Source organism: Dromaius novaehollandiae, chromosome 4, assembly GCF_036370855.1.
Source record: "Dromaius novaehollandiae isolate bDroNov1 chromosome 4, bDroNov1.hap1, whole genome shotgun sequence".
Taxonomy (NCBI): Eukaryota; Metazoa; Chordata; class Aves; order Casuariiformes; family Dromaiidae; genus Dromaius; species Dromaius novaehollandiae.
The window spans coordinates 19305424-19328246 of NC_088101.1; the positions used below are offsets into that span (position 1 = coordinate 19305424).

General features: G+C 39.7%; 1 protein-coding gene across 1 annotated transcript in view; it reads right to left on the minus strand.

Moving 5' to 3' along the window:
- The window catches only part of MANBA (mannosidase beta), a 46488-nt gene that overhangs the window by 2074 nt on the left and 21591 nt on the right, over positions 1-22823 (minus strand). The window contains exons 8-16 of the mRNA XM_064510541.1: positions 20449-20600; positions 19267-19384; positions 16275-16361; positions 15548-15715; positions 12428-12646; positions 10573-10737; positions 8670-8814; positions 2741-2883; positions 603-860 (exon numbers count right to left, since the gene is read on the minus strand). Coding sequence (XP_064366611.1) covers positions 603-860; positions 2741-2883; positions 8670-8814; positions 10573-10737; positions 12428-12646; positions 15548-15715; positions 16275-16361; positions 19267-19384; positions 20449-20600 — 1455 coding nt within the window. The remainder of the gene's footprint in view (positions 1-602; positions 861-2740; positions 2884-8669; positions 8815-10572; positions 10738-12427; positions 12647-15547; positions 15716-16274; positions 16362-19266; positions 19385-20448; positions 20601-22823) is intronic.

Sequence of the window (22823 nt, forward strand, 5' to 3'; positions counted from 1 at the left end):
ATGCTTTCATGCTCTTTATGCCTGTTCAGAAGACTGACACACTTTACAGATATCAAGAAATAATCACTATTATGCAAATTGGAGCCCCTTAGGCAGAAGGCACGGGGTTGCAGAAGAGGGAAATAAGCATACAATACTGCATGTTAGCAATGGTACTCTGATCTTTGAGAGCTAGAGCACTTCAAGAGGAAAAACTGTAGACAACAGTTAGTGCACTCCACACTCCACCCAAGTAGCATCACTTTGTGCTGGCATATGCTACTGTCTGCAAGCCAAAACACTTGCCACAATGCTATTTGCTATCTAGGGACAAAAAGAATGAAAGCAGGGATGCTACCACAGACAGGTGAAAGAGAGTCAAACCAAATGAAATGGAGACTTCATTATTAAAGAAAAACAAGAAAAAAGAACAGTGATATGTGGACATGGATGTAGTGACAAGAAAACAAAAAAGCCATTTTGAACTCTATGTGGAGGTTAGAATTGCTACAGCTATGGAGACAAAACATTCAGTGGAATCAGACACTGTGTAGCAGGCAAACAACTCAAAATAGCAAGATTAGCAAAACCAAACACTGTAATATAGCACAACTGATGCTTACACTAAGCTGAGTCTTTTCCAATCCTACAGCATCCTTCAGTGATGACAGGAAGTGATGGTTCGTAGGACTGTGGAGCCCACCTTCCCCCGCAAGGGAAAAAGTAACAACACAGCTTTTCCTGGTACAGTTTCTGCATCTTCTCAACAGGTCGCTTATGGGCTCCTTGTAGATGGGGACAGCGCTTTGTGCCTTCATAGTCACGTTGTCTTTGACAAGGGTGCATACCGGCTCCAGAGAACTCCATGTGTGCACAGTGACCTGTCAAGGACGTTGAAAGAGCACAAAGTTAGCGAAAGAAAAGTTTTATCTGTGAAAGCAACCTGGCATCCTAGTGATGGGTCCAGTTACTCATTGCAAGAGATGTTCTCCTGCCAGTACCAGTTGATTTCCACCTCTAACAGCAAGAAACTCTACAAAGAATGAAACAAACAATACTCAATAGTAATTAGATTGTTATATAAACCTAAAAACAAATCCGTCTCAAACAGTCTGGATCTGTTGCTCCTCCTGACCTGGAAAACCTTTTGTTCTTTCCAGGCCCCAGAATGAGGTTGCCAGTTTCTGTTGTGATGGTTGTGCAGCAAAATGTAATTAGAAAAAGGCATTAGCCTTTTCTGACTCTTCCCTCCCCCAATTAAAGCAGTAAAACACAGGATTTTCTTGAAATTGCTCAGCATTATCTGATATAACCCAACTGGGTGATCTAGAGCTTCTGCACAATCACTGTTAAACAGAAGCAAGATGCATCATCTTAAAAGGGATTATGGAAATCATATTAACACAGTAAAATATACTTTCCCACAGATCTTGCATGCATTATGAATGCTCCCATATATTAAAAGAAAAAAAAAAGCATTAGAATAGGCACCTTAAATAGAGTGACAGGATTCTTTCTCTTCATACTTTAGGTTGTTATTTGACCTTAACAGGGGTCTGCAATCAAAAATCGATCCTAGCTCCTTTTGAAATTTTTAAGTTCTTGTTTCTCATGAACTGCTAAATACAGTATTCACTGGAACTGCCCTACTGCCAAGGCTTCTTTGACATTAACAGAAAATCTGAATTTAAGCCTATAACTCAGACCAGAAATAAACAAAATCATTAAGCACAGTCCTACTCTAAGAACTGGCTGTCCAGAAACGGCAACCATTTTCCATACTGCAGGTTGTCAGTTGCCAAAAAACCCCTCCATAACAGGAACAAGAGTGGATCTTTTAAGAACTGCTAACCTTATAAACCTGAAGATTCATCACAACCTGTCAGACAGAGCAGTCAACTGGGAATCAGAGTACCCAAACGCCTAGTTCTGAACTGACCAGTGAGTCACTCCACCTCTCTAGGCTTATTTTTCCATCCTTCACAGCCTTTTCACATAGTGAGTCCTTTATGTCAGGAACTGTATCTTGTAAATGGAAAACAGCCCCTAAATTCATTTGGGGCATGCTGTCATTTGATTAACAATAACAAAACTTAAGAAACTGAGAAGCAAGACTGGGTAATTCAGCAACCCAAACACTGCTGTAATGGTCACACTGCAAAGCAAAATTCAGTAACCCAAACACTGCCAAAGAAATCCTATCAGCTTCTATAGCACCATTAGAAAACAGTTTAGGTATAAATAGTGGAATGGCAACATTGCATAGGTTACCTTATAATTAAAGTTTACCTAGCTGTTCCGTTGGTATTTCACAAAACAATCTAGTTCTTTTTCCTAAAGCAGTGTAGTTTGAGTGCTGGCAGGAGAAGGTATAATTCTTTTTTTCTCCGCTTTAGTCAATTAATCTAGTTCTAACACCCAGGCCACAGATACATTAAGTAGCGATGTACCATTTTTCAAACTTTGTTTTATTTCATCACAAATCCCTTTAGGACCTGAACAGAATAGCTGACCTCAATTATACCTACAGGCTATAGGCAATGCAATTGATTCCTGGCTCTGTGAAGCAGCATGCGCTATTATAGTACTAAGGGATAGTGCTGCCCCTAAGAAGATTAAGGACAAGAATTGCACCTCATTGTGTTTGGGCATGGACTTACTTTACCATGCCTATACAAAGAGGTGTCATTGCAGTTTCTCATATCAGTCACTGACATCACAGGGGAAGGGACAGCGGGGTGGCGAGAAAGGTGTCACTTACCCTGAGCGTCAGCTGACGGTCTGTGTGAAGATCTGAGACACCATAGATGTACAACACACCTCCATCTTCATAAGCCACAGGCAGCAGTGGTGCAAAGAAGTTCTGGGCAAAATAATGGAGCAGTTTCCACTTACCACCATACTCTGAGAAGGGTTAAAAGGGACAAAGATTCAGAGTGAATCCGAGACTGCCTTGGCAGACAATCCCTTCCTGAGCTCTCAGGTGCTCTGATAAGCAGTACAATGTCTCCTCTACCCTTCTGCACCTCTACCAGGTGCAGAGAACAGCTGGAGATACTCTTGTTTTCTCCCAGGCATGACTCTGCTCTGGAAAGGATTTATTGCTCTTTCAAGCTTACTTAGAGCTTCACCAAAAAGTCACATTTTGTAAAAATGTTGGTCCTATCATTGATATGATGTTTTCCAATTAAAGAAAGCCCTACACAGATGTGATAGCAATAAAACTGACACAGCATACTACCTATAAAGCATGCAGCTATACCACGTATGTTGTTGAAAATCTAGAGAAAGGCACTGCCATTAGAGGCATGACCACACACTCTCGCCACTGAAAAGAAACAGACTCTGTTAGAGTCTGACTAATCTCTCTTCCCCTTCTCTCAGTCCTCTTCTTTCAGTCCTTCCTTAGGAGAACACCTGTAGCAATGAAGCCCAAATCGAGTTCTCAAACCAAGGACAGCTCTGAAGTAGGCAAAATGAATTTGCAAAGGTCTAGAGACCACACTTACTGTATGGGATTTAGTAAATACATGCTGTAGACCTATGCCAAACAGCTCATTTTGTCTATTCAAGGAAAAGCTGTACCTCATTAAATATTTTGATAGTCTGCCATTTACAAACCAGAAAAGCCATGCAATCTTGTCTCCTGTCCGAAGAACGCAATTTTGCCAGATGCAGTACTGCCATACGAGCATTTTGAAAGAGAAACTGTTTCTCCTGCTTTCTCCATTCATTTTCCATCCAGTACCCAAAACCAGCATTTTAACCCTGTCTTTGCTCAGCCCTTATCTAGTCACTGAAACAGCACTGAAGAGAAGTAGCAAGCCAGCTGCATAATCGCTTAAGGAAAGAAAACTTGTACTCCCTGTTTAAGGCTCTTTGTTTTGTACAACAGGTTTAAAGTTCAGGGATGATGAAAAATATTTCCAGTAAGATATTTTTGCTGCAACCAATTACCTCTACTGTGTTTTGGTACTCGGACAAAGCTCTTAGTACTTTTCAAATACCTCATTATTCACAGCTTCACCCAGAGTGATGTAGGTCTGTGGCTTTCACAGGCAGACCTGAACATGCTCTGCCCGCACACTACACAGACAGGAGTGAACTCTGGGGAGAGCAGAGTGCATTAGCACTGGCTCAGCACCCCACACATCACCTTGTTTTCAGCAAGCTCACAACCAGCTAGCTTGGAGAAGAGATAAGAAAAGCTTATATATGCCTGCAAGTGTTCGCACAAACTTCAGCTGTGCTATGAGATCAGACTCAGACTGCTGCCAAAAAACACCACAGGCGTTTGAGTTAATTGCACTGTAGCAAACTGAAGAGATGGAATCTGAAAGAATACTTCAGGAGAGCTTGCTGAGTTTCTTCAAGATACCGATCGTTTGCTAGGCTGAGGAGCATAGCTGGTACATTAGTGCTGTGCAGTACACAAGCAGAACCATGCTCGTGCATCCCAAGGACAACCGCTGGCAGAAAGTGTTGGTGGTCTAAAGGACAACTCCTCCAAAACCAGGAAATGCTAACAAATTACTTTTCAGGGCCCTGAAACTTGAGAAGATGAGAGATTTGGATTGGGCATGGCTTATTTGAAGCAGAGTAAGTTACAGGGCAGCATCTGATCTAGAAAATAAAAGCAATGGGCCTCGTCTGAGAAACGGCACTGTGCCTAACCTCAGGCTTTGGGAGGGGCTGAACTTTCTGAAGCCCTCAGGATTGCCACAGGACTCTCAGGAATTTCAGCTGTCAGTGCAGTAGATGCTCTTCACTGCAGGCCTCAGACAGCCCACCGCGAGCTCAGACTGGATACCCAGCACAGGTTGAGATTTCAGTGCCTGCTGACTAGAATTTTTGCCTCAGCTTAATTTACATGATAAAAATCTAGGCCTAAATATGAAAACAAAAAATGCAATTGCAATAGAGTAGTTTCTGTTACTTAGTTTAATATAAAGTCCCATTTCTCTGCTAATGGGCCCTATCCTGAATTTTCATTATGCCTTGATTTCAGAATGGATTAGGCAGCCACATTGCAGTAATTACTGGAGGGAAAGACAGAAGTTTCTCTCCCTAGGCGGCAAAGAGAGAGCTCCTCAAAGAACTTGGAAGGTGGGGAAAACAGTTCAGAATAAGGCAATAAATTTGACGTTACACTTCTCCAGGGGAAAAAAACAAAACAAAACCAAACAAACCACACACTTGGAACTTAAAAGTTTTTGCCATTTCAAAACTCCTTTTAAGGTTCAACTACTCCAGCTATTGTTTGGGGATGTTTGCAAACACCAGTAGTCTTCTTCCATAAAATCAAGTTTTTTTAAAAGCTTGATATTTCCCTTCCCAAAAAGCCTACAGGCAATTTGAAGAACAAAGCTTAACTGCTGGAGCAGTTTCACAAAGGCAGAGACTTCCAAAGATAATTTTTCCAGCAACGGGGTCTCAGTAATACAGTTGTCAAAGTAGTTTCAGACAGCACAGAGAACTGAAGCCCATTCATTGAAAAGTCACATTTTTCAGCTCAACTGCTGTCTTGATTTCCTTAAAATCAGAATCGCATTTCTTGATTTAAAAATAAGCAAGCTACGTAGGAAACATTTCCCTCCTGCCATGCATGGAAGTAAGAAATCTGGAGATGGAGTAGCTATCGTGAGAAACTTCTGAGTTTAAACTTTGCTGTTACAGGCATGCATGCCCACAGGCAACAGCCAAAAGTTATTTAAAACAACTCTGGGATGGTTTCTTCCTCCTCCTCCTCCAACGTTGAAATGAATTCCTGAAGAAATCCAAAGTTCCCCAAATTCTTCCTGATAATAACATGCAGAGTGGGGTCTGCACTCTTTGTAATACCAGACTTCAGAACAGGAAACTAAAATTGGGGTTGTCATGAGACACCAGTACCCTGGCTGCTGACTGCTCCCCGAAGCCTTCTACACCGATAGCTGGAGTGAGAACAAACAGTTCTCCTCGCTGGAATGGATTTTAAATTAATCACTTCACACCATTAAATGCAACCTGAGAAACATGCTGCTAGTTCTTTCCTCACATCAGTCTCATGAATGCAAATCTATTATTCTCCCTAATAGCCTGTGGTTTCAGCTCACTGGGGGGCTCTAAATATTGAACCTGCAATAAGAGCCAGTTATCTGCTCACGGGAATCTCATGACAACTGAGCTGGGTACCTCAAGGTGACACTTCCCTGGGAGGGTAGCAAATTGCCAAGTGCATTACAGCACTCTTCACCAAAACACACTGACGGCACAACCGGCTCTGCAACCAGGCACTAACAAGCAAAACCCAGTTGTAGTACAACCTGTTTAGTTCTGAATTGAAGGCAGGAGTACAAAAACAGGAGTGCTGTGTTCTGTGGTTTTATTCAATTTCAAGAAAACATTTTAAAGGTAAGTTAAAATGAGATATATCTGCTACCTTCTCCCTCCTCATTTCACGAAGAAACACGTCCGCTTCACATGGGAAATTATGTAAACCCCTCCATGGCCCCATTTATGAAATAATAGATTTAAATAAGAGACGTGTTCATCAGTGATGCTACTATGCCATCTAACGAAATGCAGAAATGTGTTTCTGAAGTGCAAATAAAACTAATTTCTCTGAAGTTTTGCATAAATTTCAGCTATTAGCATTTCAAAAATTCCTCTACCGCACTGCCTAATTAAATGAATATTAAACCTTTCCTCATTCCACTGAGGGAATAAAATGAAACAAAGGGACAGCTGTATCTCTGCTGAGCGTCCTTTCTGTAAACTAACTTCAACAACTTATGAATAATTCAAGTATTTGATATATTTCCTACAATGACGTCAGCTCTGTACTTATAGAGACATTTATGGTCTTCACAATTACTTCACCTATCAATACACATCACTTTACAAAGAGACATTTTTCCAAGTATCTTTTTCTTCTGAGGCACTTAAAGCCTAAGAGCATCAGTCATTACTAGAATCATAAAAATAAACATTGAGATACTGCATTTCCTAATACAACTCCATATAGTCCAGAAACACTAGACTATAGCTGGACTACTGTCTTAAGGCTTAAATAAAACAGCCTTTTATTTTTAGTGGTTTGTTTTGCTTTGTTGGTGGTACTTGCTATGCTTGGATGAATACAAAAAACGGGAGATGAACAAACATCTCCCAAAGAACAAAAAAGGAAAAGGAGGAGGGTGGAGAAGGTTAAGTCTCTAAAACAAAGCCAAATGGCATTTTGTCCCAGGGACAGACCTGGAACTTCAAACTAACAATTAGCTTTTTCTAGTCCCCTCATATTTCTTTATGTGTGAAAACCTTAAATAGTATACTTCAGAAAACAGAATATGTAAAAAAAAAAAAAAAGAAAGAAAAAAAAACCTAACATTGAAATGAAAGAGACTCAAGTCCTAAACGGCTGCCATAGAACGGCTTCTCCATTTCAAAATGACTTCCAGACAAAACGCTGGACACATGAAACATAGCCACTTCCCTCATACCACACATTCCTTCCCTATATCTTATTGCCTAAGCAAGTTTTCCCTTCATATGCCTGATTACTCCATTTTGGTGTTCTAAAATGAATATACACAAATGGAGCTATCACATGTAGTTTAGCTAGATAGCTTATTAGCAGAATAATTTAGTCACAAATAGTGATTCACCTCACCTGAAACTGACTGTTTAATAAGTTATGCAAAAAGCTAAGCTCGTCATCTTGTCTTTTCCTGTAAGGAACTTCTCAGGAGAAACAATTCTATGCTAGGTGAGAGATGTCATATGAAGTTTTATGAAAATTAAATTCAGCATAGGGAAGATAACTCATCCCACTTATTAGACAGCTGTGAACATGATGAATCACACTCTGGAGATAACCAATCTCTCCAGACTGACTACCGAAGAAATCTAGATATCTCGCCTTTAGACACTATCATCCCGCTGAAAACAGCACCGAAGTTGCACAGGATTTTTGCAATGCACTGCTGCTAATTGAGGGGAAAAGTTTTTATCATTTTACCTTGGCAGGGGGGTCTGGAAATTAAAATCGTTGGGATTATGAAAAGTATAACTAAACGTATAAGCTCTTCATGTTACCCTCTCATCCCACTAGCCCTCTTTCTATTTTCATCCAGGGTGACATGGCACACATATGCATCCACACAGCACAGCCAATAAATATAACCGGGCATTTCCAGGACAGGCTCTTTTGGAAACAGAGTAATTCTTAGAAATGTCCAATTTCAGAAGAACTCTTCCAAAAAAATACAAAACTTCTCTGGAAAAGGCTGGATAACACATCAGAGTTTCAGGAAGATCAAGTTCTACATAACAAAGCAATGGCAGTTGGAAGTTCACCTTACAATGAGAATCTACCCTTAACATCACTACTTCCCAGTAGGTGGCTTCATCTGTCTTCAAGGATTATTTCCTTAGGGAAAATGAGAACATTGCTTAAACAAAAAACCACATATTTTAAAAGAAATTACGAGTTATAAGCAATTTTGAATTTCCTAAACTAGACCTTTCTAAAAATGGCTGAGTTGGTGGCACTAAATCTGTTTTAAATCTGTTTAAACATGTGCAAAACTTACAATGTTGCCCCCACAGAATGCAGAACCTTACTTCTTATTCTGATATTTCCAGTGAAGGAAAAGAAAAACAAGCCTGATACGTGGTGTATCTTACCACACGACTGTTGCAAAACTTACCCAAGGAAGCCCATGAAGGCGCCTGCCAGATGTCATTAAGTTGCCAATACAGCGCACCCATTGTATGTCCTTCTCCCTTGATTATCTCACTTTGACTAAAACGATAGAATTCAGTTTCTGTCTTTATACACTGAGCCTGCATCACCTTGGTCAACAAATACATAAAAAAAAATAATAATCTTCAGTGTACTTTACTTTCAAATCACATGTATATATTTACAGAAAACACAGAGTTCACAGTACCAGCATATAACTTCAAACTCAAGCCCTGAAGACTATATGCAAGCAATGCAGCGGGCCTGTGCTCGTGTGAGATTTCTTCCTAGTGACTCCCAACAGCTTTACAAGCTGTATCTTTAGAGAAACCCTGGAGGGGCCATTCCTGCCTTCCATTCTGCAAAGATCACAGTGCAACAGGGACTGTCTTTGAAAGGTAAATGAAAAGGGGGCAGGGGGGAACACACTTGAGAGCTGCAAGATGATACGCTGCACTACTTCCTGCATTCGTTACCATGCAGATAGTATAAAGCCTCCGTCTTTAATCATACCAGGTCCCTATACTCTGAACATACAACACATCCCCAGGACACAGTCAGAATTGTGCACCTGAAGAACAACCCCTTTTCACCTGCACTCCTACTTCTCTCTCTCCCCACAGTTAACTGTAAAAAACACTTTCCAGAATTTTTCACTGGCCAAATTCTCAACAGAAGCCAAGCAAGCAGTGCCCAGGACGAAAAGGGCAATAAAAGAAAAATGAACTTAGTTTCTTCAGAAAACATATTACTAGACTCACCCAAAATGAAGGAAAAAGTTATTCTTTAAGCCAGCCCAAAAGGTAAGGTTAGCATTTCTAGGTAACTACTGGAGCCAAATTTACTCTCCTTATCTTTTCTGCTATCCTTATTTTGGGATCTTTAAACTGTTTAATCTATCACTAAGGCCTTGGCAGACGTAACCCTGCAAAAACCCTCATAGTTTTTTGGGTCAGGACTTCACAGTGCAAGTTTTATCCCTGCCTTCAATTTCACAGCATCATCTGCCCTTGTTCTCTTGTCATCAGAGCTTTAATTCTCCAGTTGTCTTGTTTTTATATAAAACTTGATGACGGTAGCTCTCAAACTTTTAAAATTTGTGTGAAGTTATTCCTGTCAAGGGTGCTTCTGAAATTCTTGGGGCACAAAATAACAGAAGTTTAAACTTAATAGCATTAAAAAGTTACTTAATTTAAAAGCTGAATAGAAGTCATGAAGGAAGAAACAAGCATGAAGCAAGCTAGTACTTCAGATGAAGAGCAAAATATAATCTACTGATTCAAATAAAAAAAAGTATTCTCTAAAACATCAATATTCGAGTCCTTAATAGAAAATAAACCTTCTAATAATCTCCTTCACAGAGAACTTCTTTCTCTAGAAATAGTTTTCTTTAAAAATGTTGGTGTACTCCTTGTGGCAAAAATAGAACAGTAAGCCTAGAAAGGTCACATTAAGAGCAAAACATACCCAGCCCAGAGGAATGATAGCTCTAGGAAGAGCTGTGCATGAGGAAGGTCCAGCCCATCCCCGCCAGCTTCATGAGTGAGCACAGCCGGTGACAGGGACTGAGATAGCACACGCAGCCAGAGAGACCTGCTCCCAGTTTGGCCAGTTTCTCGAAAACGCAGGCATGAAGCTTTCCCTGAGAAGCATTCTAGCCCTTCTGCGAGGAAAGCTGCAGTCTACCTCCAGTAAGTAAGGAATGCAAGCTGGTCCCAAATTAAACTAGATTCTCCAGTTCTTCAAGGCAGAAACTGTTTTGATATGACTGCACATTATTTAACAGAACATACTCTGTTTTAACTGCTGATAGTATCTATTGGAACACCTATTGACAGCTACTTCAGTATTGAAGACCCTGCTGTTACCTGAGTGAGGTAAATCATATCTTTGAACTTTTTAATGGGATCTGTGCTCTGGGGAAGCTTGAAATGACGCTCAATCTGTTGAATCATTTCATCATTGCCATTTTCATGGTGCTGTCGATGGAGGGAAAAATTGCTTGTGTACGACCAGTCTTCTGCAGAAGAAACCTTTTGAAAACATGAAAGAAAGATCAGAATGAAAAGGCAAATTGTCCTCTTAGTGACTGGCAGGATATTCAGGAAAAGATATTCATTACAGTCTTCTGCCATCATCCAAAAATATTAGAGTCAGTAATGCATTTCTATACTGCCTTTTGTGCAAGAGTTTTGAGTCAGTACCACCCTTCTCTTACACTCCTTGTCTGAACAAGTGAAAACAGAGAGTCAGTGCTGTGGTATCAGCAAGAGTAACTTTTGGCTCAGTGGCACTTATTTGTCCTAAGGCTGAGTTTGGCCAAGGGACCTCAAAGGTTTGTCTGGGTTCATTAGAAAAATCAGAAACACCCTAAGTTAAGATAAAAGAATCCCAGTTTCTAGTCAAACTCATTTAGACATAATCTTACATATTCAGTAGCTCAGAAGATAAGAGCCAGCGCTCCCTCCAGGATAAGAAGTTTCAGAGGCTAATAGAGCTAAAGATTTTAGTAATACATATTCAAAATCTGCTGCGACAGTCTGCCTCTGAAAACAAATGATCATGAAATAGCATTTTTTAACTGAGAATAACTATCCAGTATAGCTCTCATAGCCATTACTGTTATGCTTTCATTGTAATTACAATCTCTATAAAAATCTTTTTATTCAAATTTGTTCCTTTTCAGGCTGGATGGACTGAATAATATTCATTGTTGCTAATACGGATAAAAGTACTGATTATGTCTTAGGAAAAGATAATATACTTTGTCCAGCAAATTGAAAGGAACATTCTGAACTCCTTTTAAATAACGATGCATGAATCTCAACACGATATTCATCTCCGACTGAACGGATGGACAGACAAACAGTACAACTCTGCTCCAACTAGATAAATAAGGTAGAGTATACAGCACCTAAATTTAATAGGAAACAAAAATCCTCTTAAATATTTTTTGTTTTAAAGATGAGTTAAGAAGTTGGTAAAAATGATAAAAATCAATACATTTTAGAATTTAGCACAATTCGGCGCATGTCGGGTTTCTTTCATTTCTAAACGTGCACACACACCCTTAGACACAGTCCATGAAAACAGATGTTAGGGAATCATTACCAAGCTATATATTAAACAGAATTAATATTAAAGCTACTTGTCTCATAATACAGCCTCGATTACCTGGCACAACCACCTGTTTTTTTACTGTAATGAGTCACAACATTGCGTATTTTTTAGTATGCATCCAACGGAGGAGGAAGCCATGTGTAAGAGGGATAAAATTTGGAATTATGTTAGTAGTCAGGGTTGAACAGTAAGTGCTTTAACATTTCCATCAATATAAGCTTCTTCATCCAGAGAGCTCAAAAAACTGTCATTTACTGGTTAAGAAGGGAGAAGCAATTTTTAAAACAGGTAATTACAAGAAAATTGCAATGCTGTTCTCCAATGTTCCTATAACAGCAACCATAATAAAACATGACTGATAGTATTAAAATTGGTTCCTCTTGCAACATCAAGGTAAATATACTGAATATTAAGGAGAGAAATAGTTCAGCTTCATCCCCTCCCTACACACCAAAACACACTCCTATCCCACCTACCCCCTACCAAACCTAGTAATGTATCATCCCAACTACAGCTGTGATGCTGTCATCTGTAGGGACGTGATTCACTGCCCTCACTAAATGAGAACAGAAGGGACAGGAAGGTTTGGAAGCCCAGCCTTACCTTTTCCAGTGTACCGAAGGAAGGCCAGGACTGAAATCCATATTCTGAAGCAAAACGAGTTTTAGGATACAATGTCCAGTCCCAGCAGTCATTGCTGTAGTCATAAAAGTGAGTGTCACCATAGTGGGTATCGTAAGGATTTTGGGAGAGCCAACCTTCTTTAACCGACTCCAAGCCATTTGTGGGACTGGATGCAATAAAAGGACGACTCTTATCTTCCTGGGATTAAATAATTAATAATAATAATAATAATCAACAAAATCACAACTCCTCAAAGTGATTCATTTTTATCATCTGAGAGCATCCAGACTACATTTTGAAAGGGGGGGGGGGGGCGGGGAAGAACACGCCTTTGCCAAATTTCTGAGTCACGACCCAGGAAACATTCTCCTTTTGCATCCTGACATTCATCATCTTCACCTGCTTAATTAGTTTCTTATTCCCGTACTTGGAGGATAGCTGGGCATAATATCACTTGCTCTGCTGTTCTAAGGGATTCTCTCCTCACATCAAGAGATTTTCTATCTTTATATGGTTCTAAATTCTTAATGAATGCTATTTAAAGCATGTCTCGTGAAAAATAAACTCAAGATTCATTAATATTTGAGTACTGTGACTTCTTTCCTCTATGGAAAATTATTACTTCTGCAGTATTTTTGCAGCGACAAAGCCATGATTTTTCCCCTTTCTTATCAGGCAGTCACCTGAATTTAGTTCTAATGAAGCCAAGGTGTTCTGCTACTAATGCTTGCGTGGTAGCATTGCAGCTTGTCATTTTGGCTGGCTCTGCATGTTAAGCTAGATGAGACTATTCAAAGGGTTACATTTCAAGTCATTCAGAGTTGCCTGTATTTATAGCCTCATTAGTATACTAAATCTTTTATCAGAATCCTACAAAGTACTGAAGGAATCCTTTTCAGGTATAATTCATTCAGTGCCCTACTTGTAGTCAGATACAGGCCTGAGCTGCCACAGTCACAAGTTACAGCAATTGGCTCCCATACAGCAAAGCACTTAGGCATTTTCTTTTTTCTTTTTTTTTTTAATACATGAGTAACTAACAGCTGAATTAATTTACTACAGGATATTCTGGATTCCCTGAAGTCTTTAGATCAGACTCGGAAGTCTTTTTAAGTGATACAGTCCAGTTCTGCTAGTAGTTACAGGTTTCCTCTACTGGCCTGCGTTACACAGGACCTTAGATTATGTCACTGTATGGTTCCTTCTGGCCCTCAAAAACAGTTAATTTATGGGTTTAAAATAAAGGAGGGTCTCTTCTGAACAGCAACACTGCACAAGTGAATGATAACTAAAAAACAACATCAAACCAGAACACCTCACTTTGCTGCACATACACTGGCAAGCAAACCCATGCAAGTGATCACAGAAATGGCACAGTGTACCTTTACAGATAACTTTGTTCAAAAAACTGAAATACAGACATCTATATTTCAGTTTAATATCTTGACTCTAAAACAGTACTAATATTTAGAATGTGTAACTGTTCTCATACTAGCATTTTTAGAGACAGATTTTATCAATAGTTCAGAATAGTGGCATTTTATATTAAACATTGTTATTAAAAGCTCCAAGCAAATACATCCAAGGGCACAAAATAAAGACTGTCCCACTTTGCAGTATAGATGAACATGTACCCTAACTGTAAAACAAAACAAAAATACACTAACAAGACATGAAGTATAGGAACTTAAAATGCAGATACTAGTCAAGTTATTAGCCCTTTCAGCTTACTAGACTCAAAAGCAGGATCCTTCTTAGCACGTTCTTTCAAAATTGTGCCTCATTTTTATTGCTTCCCCAACCTCTACCTTTCCAATAAGAAATGGGACTACTGAATTCTTAGAGTACAGCTACTCTGACAATGCCAGTAGCCTGCAATTACAAGCAGTAACATCACTATCATCTACACACTGATTGCCTGGCTTAGTGCAGGGAAACTTCTGGTCACAGGCCCCATGACAAAATATATCTCATCCTGAAGAGGACAGAGATTAGACTAGTATTATCATATTCAAAAGTCAATAATCTCATGTTGCACAAGAAATACTGGGTAGAGAAAAGGCCACTGGTGTTTTTAGGTTAACAAAAATGCAAAATGCATACTTTCTTGCTAAAGAGGTAAGTTCTAATTGGACAAAATACAAATTTCACAACATTTCCTCACTTCACAAAGCTCTCAGCTAACAGTGGAGTTCAGAATACTCACCTGTGGTTCAAGCATTATGTTTGTTAATCCCTATCTAGCTATGCAATGTCAAATTGGGATTTTCAAATCAGTTTCACTCTACATATACAAATAAAAGTTAGTTAAAAGTAGATTCCACAAAATAACGAGGAACTGCAATACTTCTAGGAAGAGAAGTAAAACTACAAAACCTGCACAAATGGGTAGCGCCAAATCACAGTGGACTTCATCGTGGATTTCCGATGCTTCTGTCTGCATGCCCGCAGTTTAAGTCTTGTCTCAAATATTTTATTTTGCCTTCCTTCATTGTTAAACACAATTAGCCTGTTTTTCTTCTAAAAACAATACAATAACCAAACAGCACCAGAAGAACTGTGTTTAGCGTAGCTTTTCTTTGACCTGCTTAAGCCAAACACTTAAGTCAAATACTGGAAGAGCACACTGGAGAAATGTTGTCTTTACGAAATTCTTCAGCTGCTATTAGATGGCTTGGGGATTATTAGATCCTTTTTTAGGTATCCTTCAACAAAATCATCGTAAAGGAGATCTGACTGTCTAGGTTAATTAATCAATGAGCAAAAAGTTTTTTGTCCAGTGCAAGCAAAGTCATTTGTGGAAGGAAAAAAAACAGGAGGAAGAAGAAAAGCAAAATTCACTAAATTTTCAGGTCTTCTTTATATATCACAGAACAATAAAGACATTAACTTCTTTTTTGGTTTATTTTACTTTGTGGATTACTCTTCAGTTTTAAAAATTCTTTAAACGCGCTTGGGAAGTGCAATTCCTCAATAATACGCTGTATTTCGTTTCCCAAAAGAATAAAAAACAAAAAAACAAAAAACCAACACCCAAATTGCAAACATTAAAACCTTCTGCCAAACCATATCCCCTGTTAGTTTCTTCAGACCACTTACCGCAAGAACTATTTCTCGGATATTCTTCACATAAAGCATCACATAATCTCTGATATAGACGTCTCTGTCAGCATAAGGTATGGAGAACCAGTTGCTTGCAATTGCTGCTTCATTTTCATTGTTGCCACTCCACAAAATAATTGATGGATGGGATTTCAACCGCCTTATCTGAAATACACATCATAGTTTCAGAAGTCAAGTAAAATTACTTCCCCTGAAACAAACAAACTTTTATTACTACTTGAATTACAAGCCCAAGAGCCTGCAATTCATGTGGTTTTATTCACACTGTTTGCCATTCCTCCAGCTCCAATTCAGGCTCAAACATTTGTAAAGTGCCTTTATAAAGAGCCAAAATTTTCACGTACTGACATACATCCGCCATATATGCTCCGTTAGCTCCACCTCCATGTACTCAGCCCCATGTGAGGGGTGAATTCTGTGCTGTGGCACCTTGCTAGCATTTGAGCTCAGTCTCTCAGTGAGTGCTCCTAATCAAACACCCTGGAGAAGAGGGCAGTGTGGACATGAGAAAGGCCTGCACCTCTGCTTGGCTGACCACTCCTGTGAGTAAGTTACAGAGGATTTAGCAAGGTAGTTTTTGTGCCTGCTACCTAAACGTACACTAAAAAATGCCTTCAAATAAGCATTTTTGCAAACCTAAATCTTATAATCAATCAAAACTAGCTAATGGGAAACAGATCTTAGACACATAGAGACAACATACCTGATGAGTAACTTCTGCTCTTACCGATTCCAAGTAATTCTGATCAGTTGGATATAGTGCACATGCAAACATAAAATCCTGCCAAATCTACAGGGCAAAAAAACCAAAATACAAAGATCTGTTAGCAAATCATCTTCCATACTTGAACACCACATGATTTTCAGGATGCACAACCCTTTGTTCAGGCAGAAATTTTTTGTCTCAAAAAGAACGATGCTGAAATATTTAATTTGTTATACTTGAAAAGTATCACTAAAACAATCGCATTCTCCATGGAGCTCAGCATGTACACACTCCATAATGATTTTCCTAAATATTAGAGTTATAAACTATTTATCCTGAAGAACCAGACCCTGCCAGCCTTCAGTGATCAGAAGAACACTTCGCAATAAGATGGATTTCAATAGGTTTCAACAAAATAGTTAAATACATGCTCTGCTCAAACATGAACGTGGGACAGTCTCTAGCTGAAAAGAACAATTTTGTATTTACTGCTTATTTTACATGTTTAACAACAAATCCCAAGTACTTATTAAAAGGAATAATTCTTCCGATGTGATATTGAGCACACTTAACAGAGCTCCAAGTGTACTTCCTAACAAAATACTTCCACAGCAAATTTGCAAACTGATGTTAAAAGGAACAGATCTTACCCAGTTACAGGGGAAGAAACAAACTAGATCCTCTAACAGTATGGTGATCGTTCTCATCAAAGAAAGATCAATAAGATACAATTACAGAAAAGCAAGGCTTCTGATTCAATAGTAAACTCCTTCATTTTTATCTTCCAGCATTAGAAAAAAGGAGAAACGAAGCAGCCTAATGAGATGGATAAGATTGTTTGTTTTACAGGTTCTACTTTTTTAATTTACATTTTTAGAGAGTCCTGGCTATCTTACAAATATTAATGGAAAGATCTCTTTGAGGAGCACATGAACCTGAAGGGGTGAGTCCTCCCCAGCAGATTACACTTTTCTGAACACTATACCACATAAAAAAGGAAGAGAGCCAACCCAGATCCTCGTGCAGTTGTGTGCTTGCAGTAAGAAAGTGCTTCTCCATGACTCACTCAGTGTTCCATTCACTAAGAAAACTGAAGATAGGGAATAGGTCAGCGGGAGGGAATGGATCCATTAATAGCTATAAAGGTCTAACAGGAAAAAGCAAAGCTATCACTAAAGAACTATTCAGAATCCTTCAGCAATTGTGTGCAGTCAAAACTCTCTGTATGAAAAGAAACTCTATTTCCCTCAGTGAATCATCGCTGTTTTCCCTTAAGCACAGTTTGACTCGGAAGCATTTTTATGCCCTTGCAAGACCATCAGAAGAAACATAACCAAAAGCCTCTAACATCTACGGTTCCCATCCTTCAGGATAAGGACCGATTTTCAGCATCTTCTTGCTATTTTGGCTGCTAAATAAGATCTAAATCTTGCATTGATCACTGCACAAGCACTGATCTAAGTGGCCTACTTAGATGCCAAGTGTCAAAAACGAAAGAACGACAAGTACCCAGAAGCCCTGAAAATCAGGGCACTCATTCTGATGACTAAAATAGATGTTACATCCTTTTTTTTTTCTTTCCACCCACCAAGCACAGATGGCAGAAGGATATCAACCTTACAATTCCCTAGTTAAAATCACAACATACTTTTTTCCTGTTTTTATGCTATAGAGTAAGACCTAACCCGCTTCTTGGGATTTTAATAGCAGATGCAGCTTGGCCTTCACTCATCTAGCCATTATTTCATCAAAACTTATTAACATGTGCCTCCAAGCTCATATATTGAAAGGTACTCATCTAGGATCATCAGTGTTTTCAGCAGGTGTTCTCCTTGCAGCTAGATTTATACTCAATTACGGCTTGTTTGAAATGTCCCTTTGGGTGAGACCTTCCACGCTTGGCCTCAGGCCAAGTTAAATGTTTTTTCTAGAAAGTTGGAGCAAAAAAATTTTTTCAGCTATAGCTGTACAGGAGAAAATACTTTTCAAAAGAAATAAAATCCATTTCCACAGCAGGGAAAGCATGACCTCCTTCCTCAGCACTTTGATTACTCAGAGCTGGCTGAAAGCACAAAATTCAAATACAGCACACCTTAAATCCTCATTGAGGTCAGACTGCAAGGCCTTTGCTCGATCTGGGGCATACACTCAAGCACTCAAAGGTTTCAGCAGGGCTGTTCTCACATGAGTAAGTACCAAACACAGCTACAGGGCCCCATGGCCTGGCTGTGGGGGGAAGGGAGGAGGGGGGCAAGTATTGGTTGAGCTTGAGAATAACACCCCCCATGCACTACTACAGACAATTACTGGACCGAGTGCTGCAAGTCCCTGTTGATGCCTACTTCAGGCCTATAATCTACAAAAGTTCTTATATTGTGCTCATCATTACAGTGTAAACATCTTCCTGCATCAAGTGACATCACTAGTATCAGTCCCTCAGCCATCTATTTTTTCTTTCATTCTCTCCCTAGAGAGGAGGAAATGTAGAACTGGGGGAGAGGTACAGTATATAAAGATAAGAGTTTTGGTCTGACAAGGGATAGGAGACACTGAGTTAACGGCACAAGTCTAATTCTGATTTTGGGAAACGTAAGAGATAGGGGGGAAGACAGCAGGGAAGAAAGGAAGGGGATGAAGCTGAGATTCTGGATTGGGAAGGGTGGTGGGGAGAAGTAAGGAGCATAGAGTTGCAGCCTTAGTTATAAGGGTAAAATACAAGCTGGGGTTCTAACATAAAGACTCCAAAACATCACTGCTCATTTCAACAGACAGACTCAGTAATGAGCAACTGCTCAAAAAACAAACAAACAAAAACACACACACAAAACCAGGTTGATCTGACTTTTCAGGTTTCTACTCTATTACGTCCGTTTGAAAGATAGTCAGAATTTATATATTAATTCTCCTACTTTGTTCATCCAGGGAGTTTTTATTTACAATTTCTTGACAGTTTTTTAAATATGTGATCTCTATTTTTTTTTTTTTTTACCATTATTCCTAGCTCATCACAAATTTCATAAAATTCATCTTGCTCATATACTCCTCCTCCCCAGACCCGGAGTGCATTCATGTTAGCATCTGCTGCAGACTTCAAGAGTAGCCATAATCTGTCAAATACAAAAAGATGTTAATACATGTTTTGTGAAACTACATCATTTAGGAGTTTCTTAGGTTATGCCAAAAAGAAACCCCAAATATTCATCATTAGCACAATCCAAGACTTTACTCCAATAGAAACCGGCCTTTTTTGATACCTTCTAAATCTGTACATGTCTGCACAGAGCTCTGAAAAAGCAATTTATGTGCAGAAGTAGTTACTTGGTCCTGTTATCACTTACAAAATAGATGGGGTGGCACATGCAAGTAAGTGCTTTTACAGAAGTATTTAGAGGACCAGATTTAGAAATATTGTATTTTATTAATCAGGTAGCTCTTCCGTCCTCAGATACTACTTGCTTTAAGTATCAATCGCAAGTTCAAATTCTCTCCAACTTTTTCTAAACACATTCAGAAATCTGTACCTTCTACCCAAGTTCCACAATGCACAGTGAGAAAGGGGGAACAGGAGAAAGACTCTGGGGCTCTGAATCCCACCTTATGGGATTCGGGCCCCATCAATTCTTCTTTATTCATTCTGCCTGCCTCTAAACTGCATGTGGATGCATACCATGGCACGACCTGGTGTTCAGGTTCCCCAACCACCCAGAACAAGGAGACAGTCCAAGTACAACGTGGCTTCCATCCCACCTGCACCTGTGGGGCACTGTCAGTGAAATGCAAGGAGGCTGGAGCAAGACAGGAAAAGAGGCTGGTATGCAGTTACATCTCCCTGCACTAGATGAGTTGGGGCATTGCTGAAATGCACTTCCAGGTCCCCAGCCTCTGAGTACCAATGAGCACATCTCAGGCACTAACGTGAGACAGCCTGAGGATCATCTCTAAAACAGCCTGAAATGCCAGTAGTGCTGCAGACAAGAAACACTTGAATGCTGCCTTGAACATCACTCAAATCTATTAATATGAATTAAGCCCCAACTCTGAGGCCCCTGGACCACAACAATTAGTGTCTGACTTTGAAAGAAGTCCCAGCCCCCAACACCATCCTTCAGTAGAGAATCAGGAGAAGATAAAGATGATCCTTTCTCCTTAGAGAATATCAAATGTGGCTTACGTGTCATAGGTCACTCTGTCCTGGAAAGAATCTGCTGGTATCCAGTTTGAGCCCTTGATGAAAATGGGTCGGCCATTGATTCTGAAGTAGAAACTGAGACCTGGTGACCCAGAAATAGGCTCCTGAACAAGTTCTACTGTCCGAAAATAGGCCTGTGAAGACATGAAACTTCAGTTTAAAGCAGACAAAAAGAGAAAGTATCAGAAAAAACACAATGAAAGTAATTTAACTGAATGCTGAAAACTTAGAATACGTCAAGAAATCAAGACATGGTTTCATCTCTAAATTCCTGCTTGGTTAAAATGCACTGTAACAGGGCAAAAAAATCCTACTGATAAACTTCTCCACTTTTGAAAGTTAGTAACACGTTAGGAGAAGATACAGACAGAAAGAAAAAGGGAGAGAGAGAAAATGCACGAGCACAAAAGCACACGCATGAGTATATGTGTGTGCACGTGTATGAGTGCACACAGTGCATGTCTGTTTGCTGCAGAATTCAATCATATGTTCAGCTGGGGACCAGTGAGAGACATGCAGAGGTTGCATTAGATTAAACACGGCATTCAGTTTGCAATTCTCTCCTTATGGAATGAGACCGCAGGAACTTTGAGGTAAGTCTTTTCTCTGAATGCTTAGCTTGCAGTTCATCCAGTAAAAGCAAAGTGTGCTTCTTTCCTATTCCCTGAAATGACACCTTTTTAATAGGCAGAGCAATTAAAGGGAAAGAGATACCTATGCAAATACAAATGCTGGACAGGAAGCGAAGGCCCCTCTGGCCATCGCAGCTGTATTTGAACAGCATGCTCAGGAATAAGGTTTCACAGAGACCAGTTCAGCTAAATAACAACTAACTCTGTGTAAGGTGTTAAAGGTCACTCCAGATAAAGGCACAGTCACAACAGAACAGTTAGTTGACTGCAATAATACTTTGTACTGCACCCGTATTTGTAGAGGTCTCTCCTCTACTTGTCCCAGGACAGATGGAGAGCAGCTGCTATTTTATGCACCTGTGCAGCTGCAAAATATTATGGAATGTGTCTCATCAAGGGAGATCCTGGGCTTCTTTTTCTCCTGTATCCTTGTTCCACTTCAACTTGTCTAGACTGGAAAGAAAACTCTTTTTCCTTGTGGTACTCATTGCTCCCTACCACAGGGAGAAAGCTGGGAAATTAAAGAAAGAGAAGGAAAGCAAATGGAGAATTTCAGCCAACACGCTCCAAACAACAAGTTTGGGTCTGGAGGGCAGGAACCTGGGTTGTTCTAGGCTACCATTAAATTAGCAACTGCTTCTCCCTCAAATGACTATTTGCTACACCTTTTTCAAAAGGTCAGGTTGCAGAGTACAGACAGCTCTCTCTCTAGCGCAGCTACAGTTGGAACAAGTAAACCAAGCTAAAATTAACCTAGCTGAGCACAAATGATATACCTGCCTTTAAGATGAAAATGTAATTCTATGTAACTCTAAATGTAATTATCTATTTCACACACCAAACAAGACTGAAGTTTAAAAGGGAACTGAACAATCCCACAGCATGACTGTGTTTTTATATTTTTCATCTTATCAAAAATCACGCAGACAGAATATTATTTCCAGTGGTAGGAAAAGACAAAGAAAATCTCTGCTCTGCTTGCTTCCTCTTTGGTGTTTCTTAGTCAACTGGACAATGATTAATTAAACCCCCCGACAGAGGCAACGCACATGACCAACTAGATGCCCAAGTGGAGACTAGAGATCACTGACCTCAGACTAACCCCCCTCTGCATCATGTCAATGACCAAAACACAGACACAAAAGGAAATATCTCTGGATCTTGCCCCAAGTGCTACAGTGTTTTACAGTGCTGCCCCAGGAGCAACAGCAGATTACTGGCAAGTGGGGCTCAGCCTCTGTACTACTACTGAAGAAATTCCCAGTTAAAGGAAAGCTACAAAATCAGACCACTGAGAGGGCATTTCTGACTCCCTGTCCAGTATCTCTGTGCACACAGAGGTGTTCTGAGGACAGAGTTTGCCATTCCTTTTTTCCTGCCATGATCCTGCTGTACACTGGGTCAGCTGAGCACAGGACAGCAGGACAAATTTAGCTTTAGGACAGGAATCTTGCATCTATTCCTACAATTTGCTATTTTGCATATTTATTTTAACATGAAAACTTGAATAAAATGCCCAACATTTCATTGACATTTTCACAGTTCCCCTCAATACTGAAGGCTACTAAAGAAAAACTACATCATGAGTACCATATTCTACACTAGCTAAAAACTTCTGACCTTCCTCCAGTCAATTCAATTACCTGGAGAAAAACTCCTCAATCTCTAGCATGACTCCTTTGTGCCACAAAAAAAAAAAAAAAAAGGAATGGGATTTATAGTCAG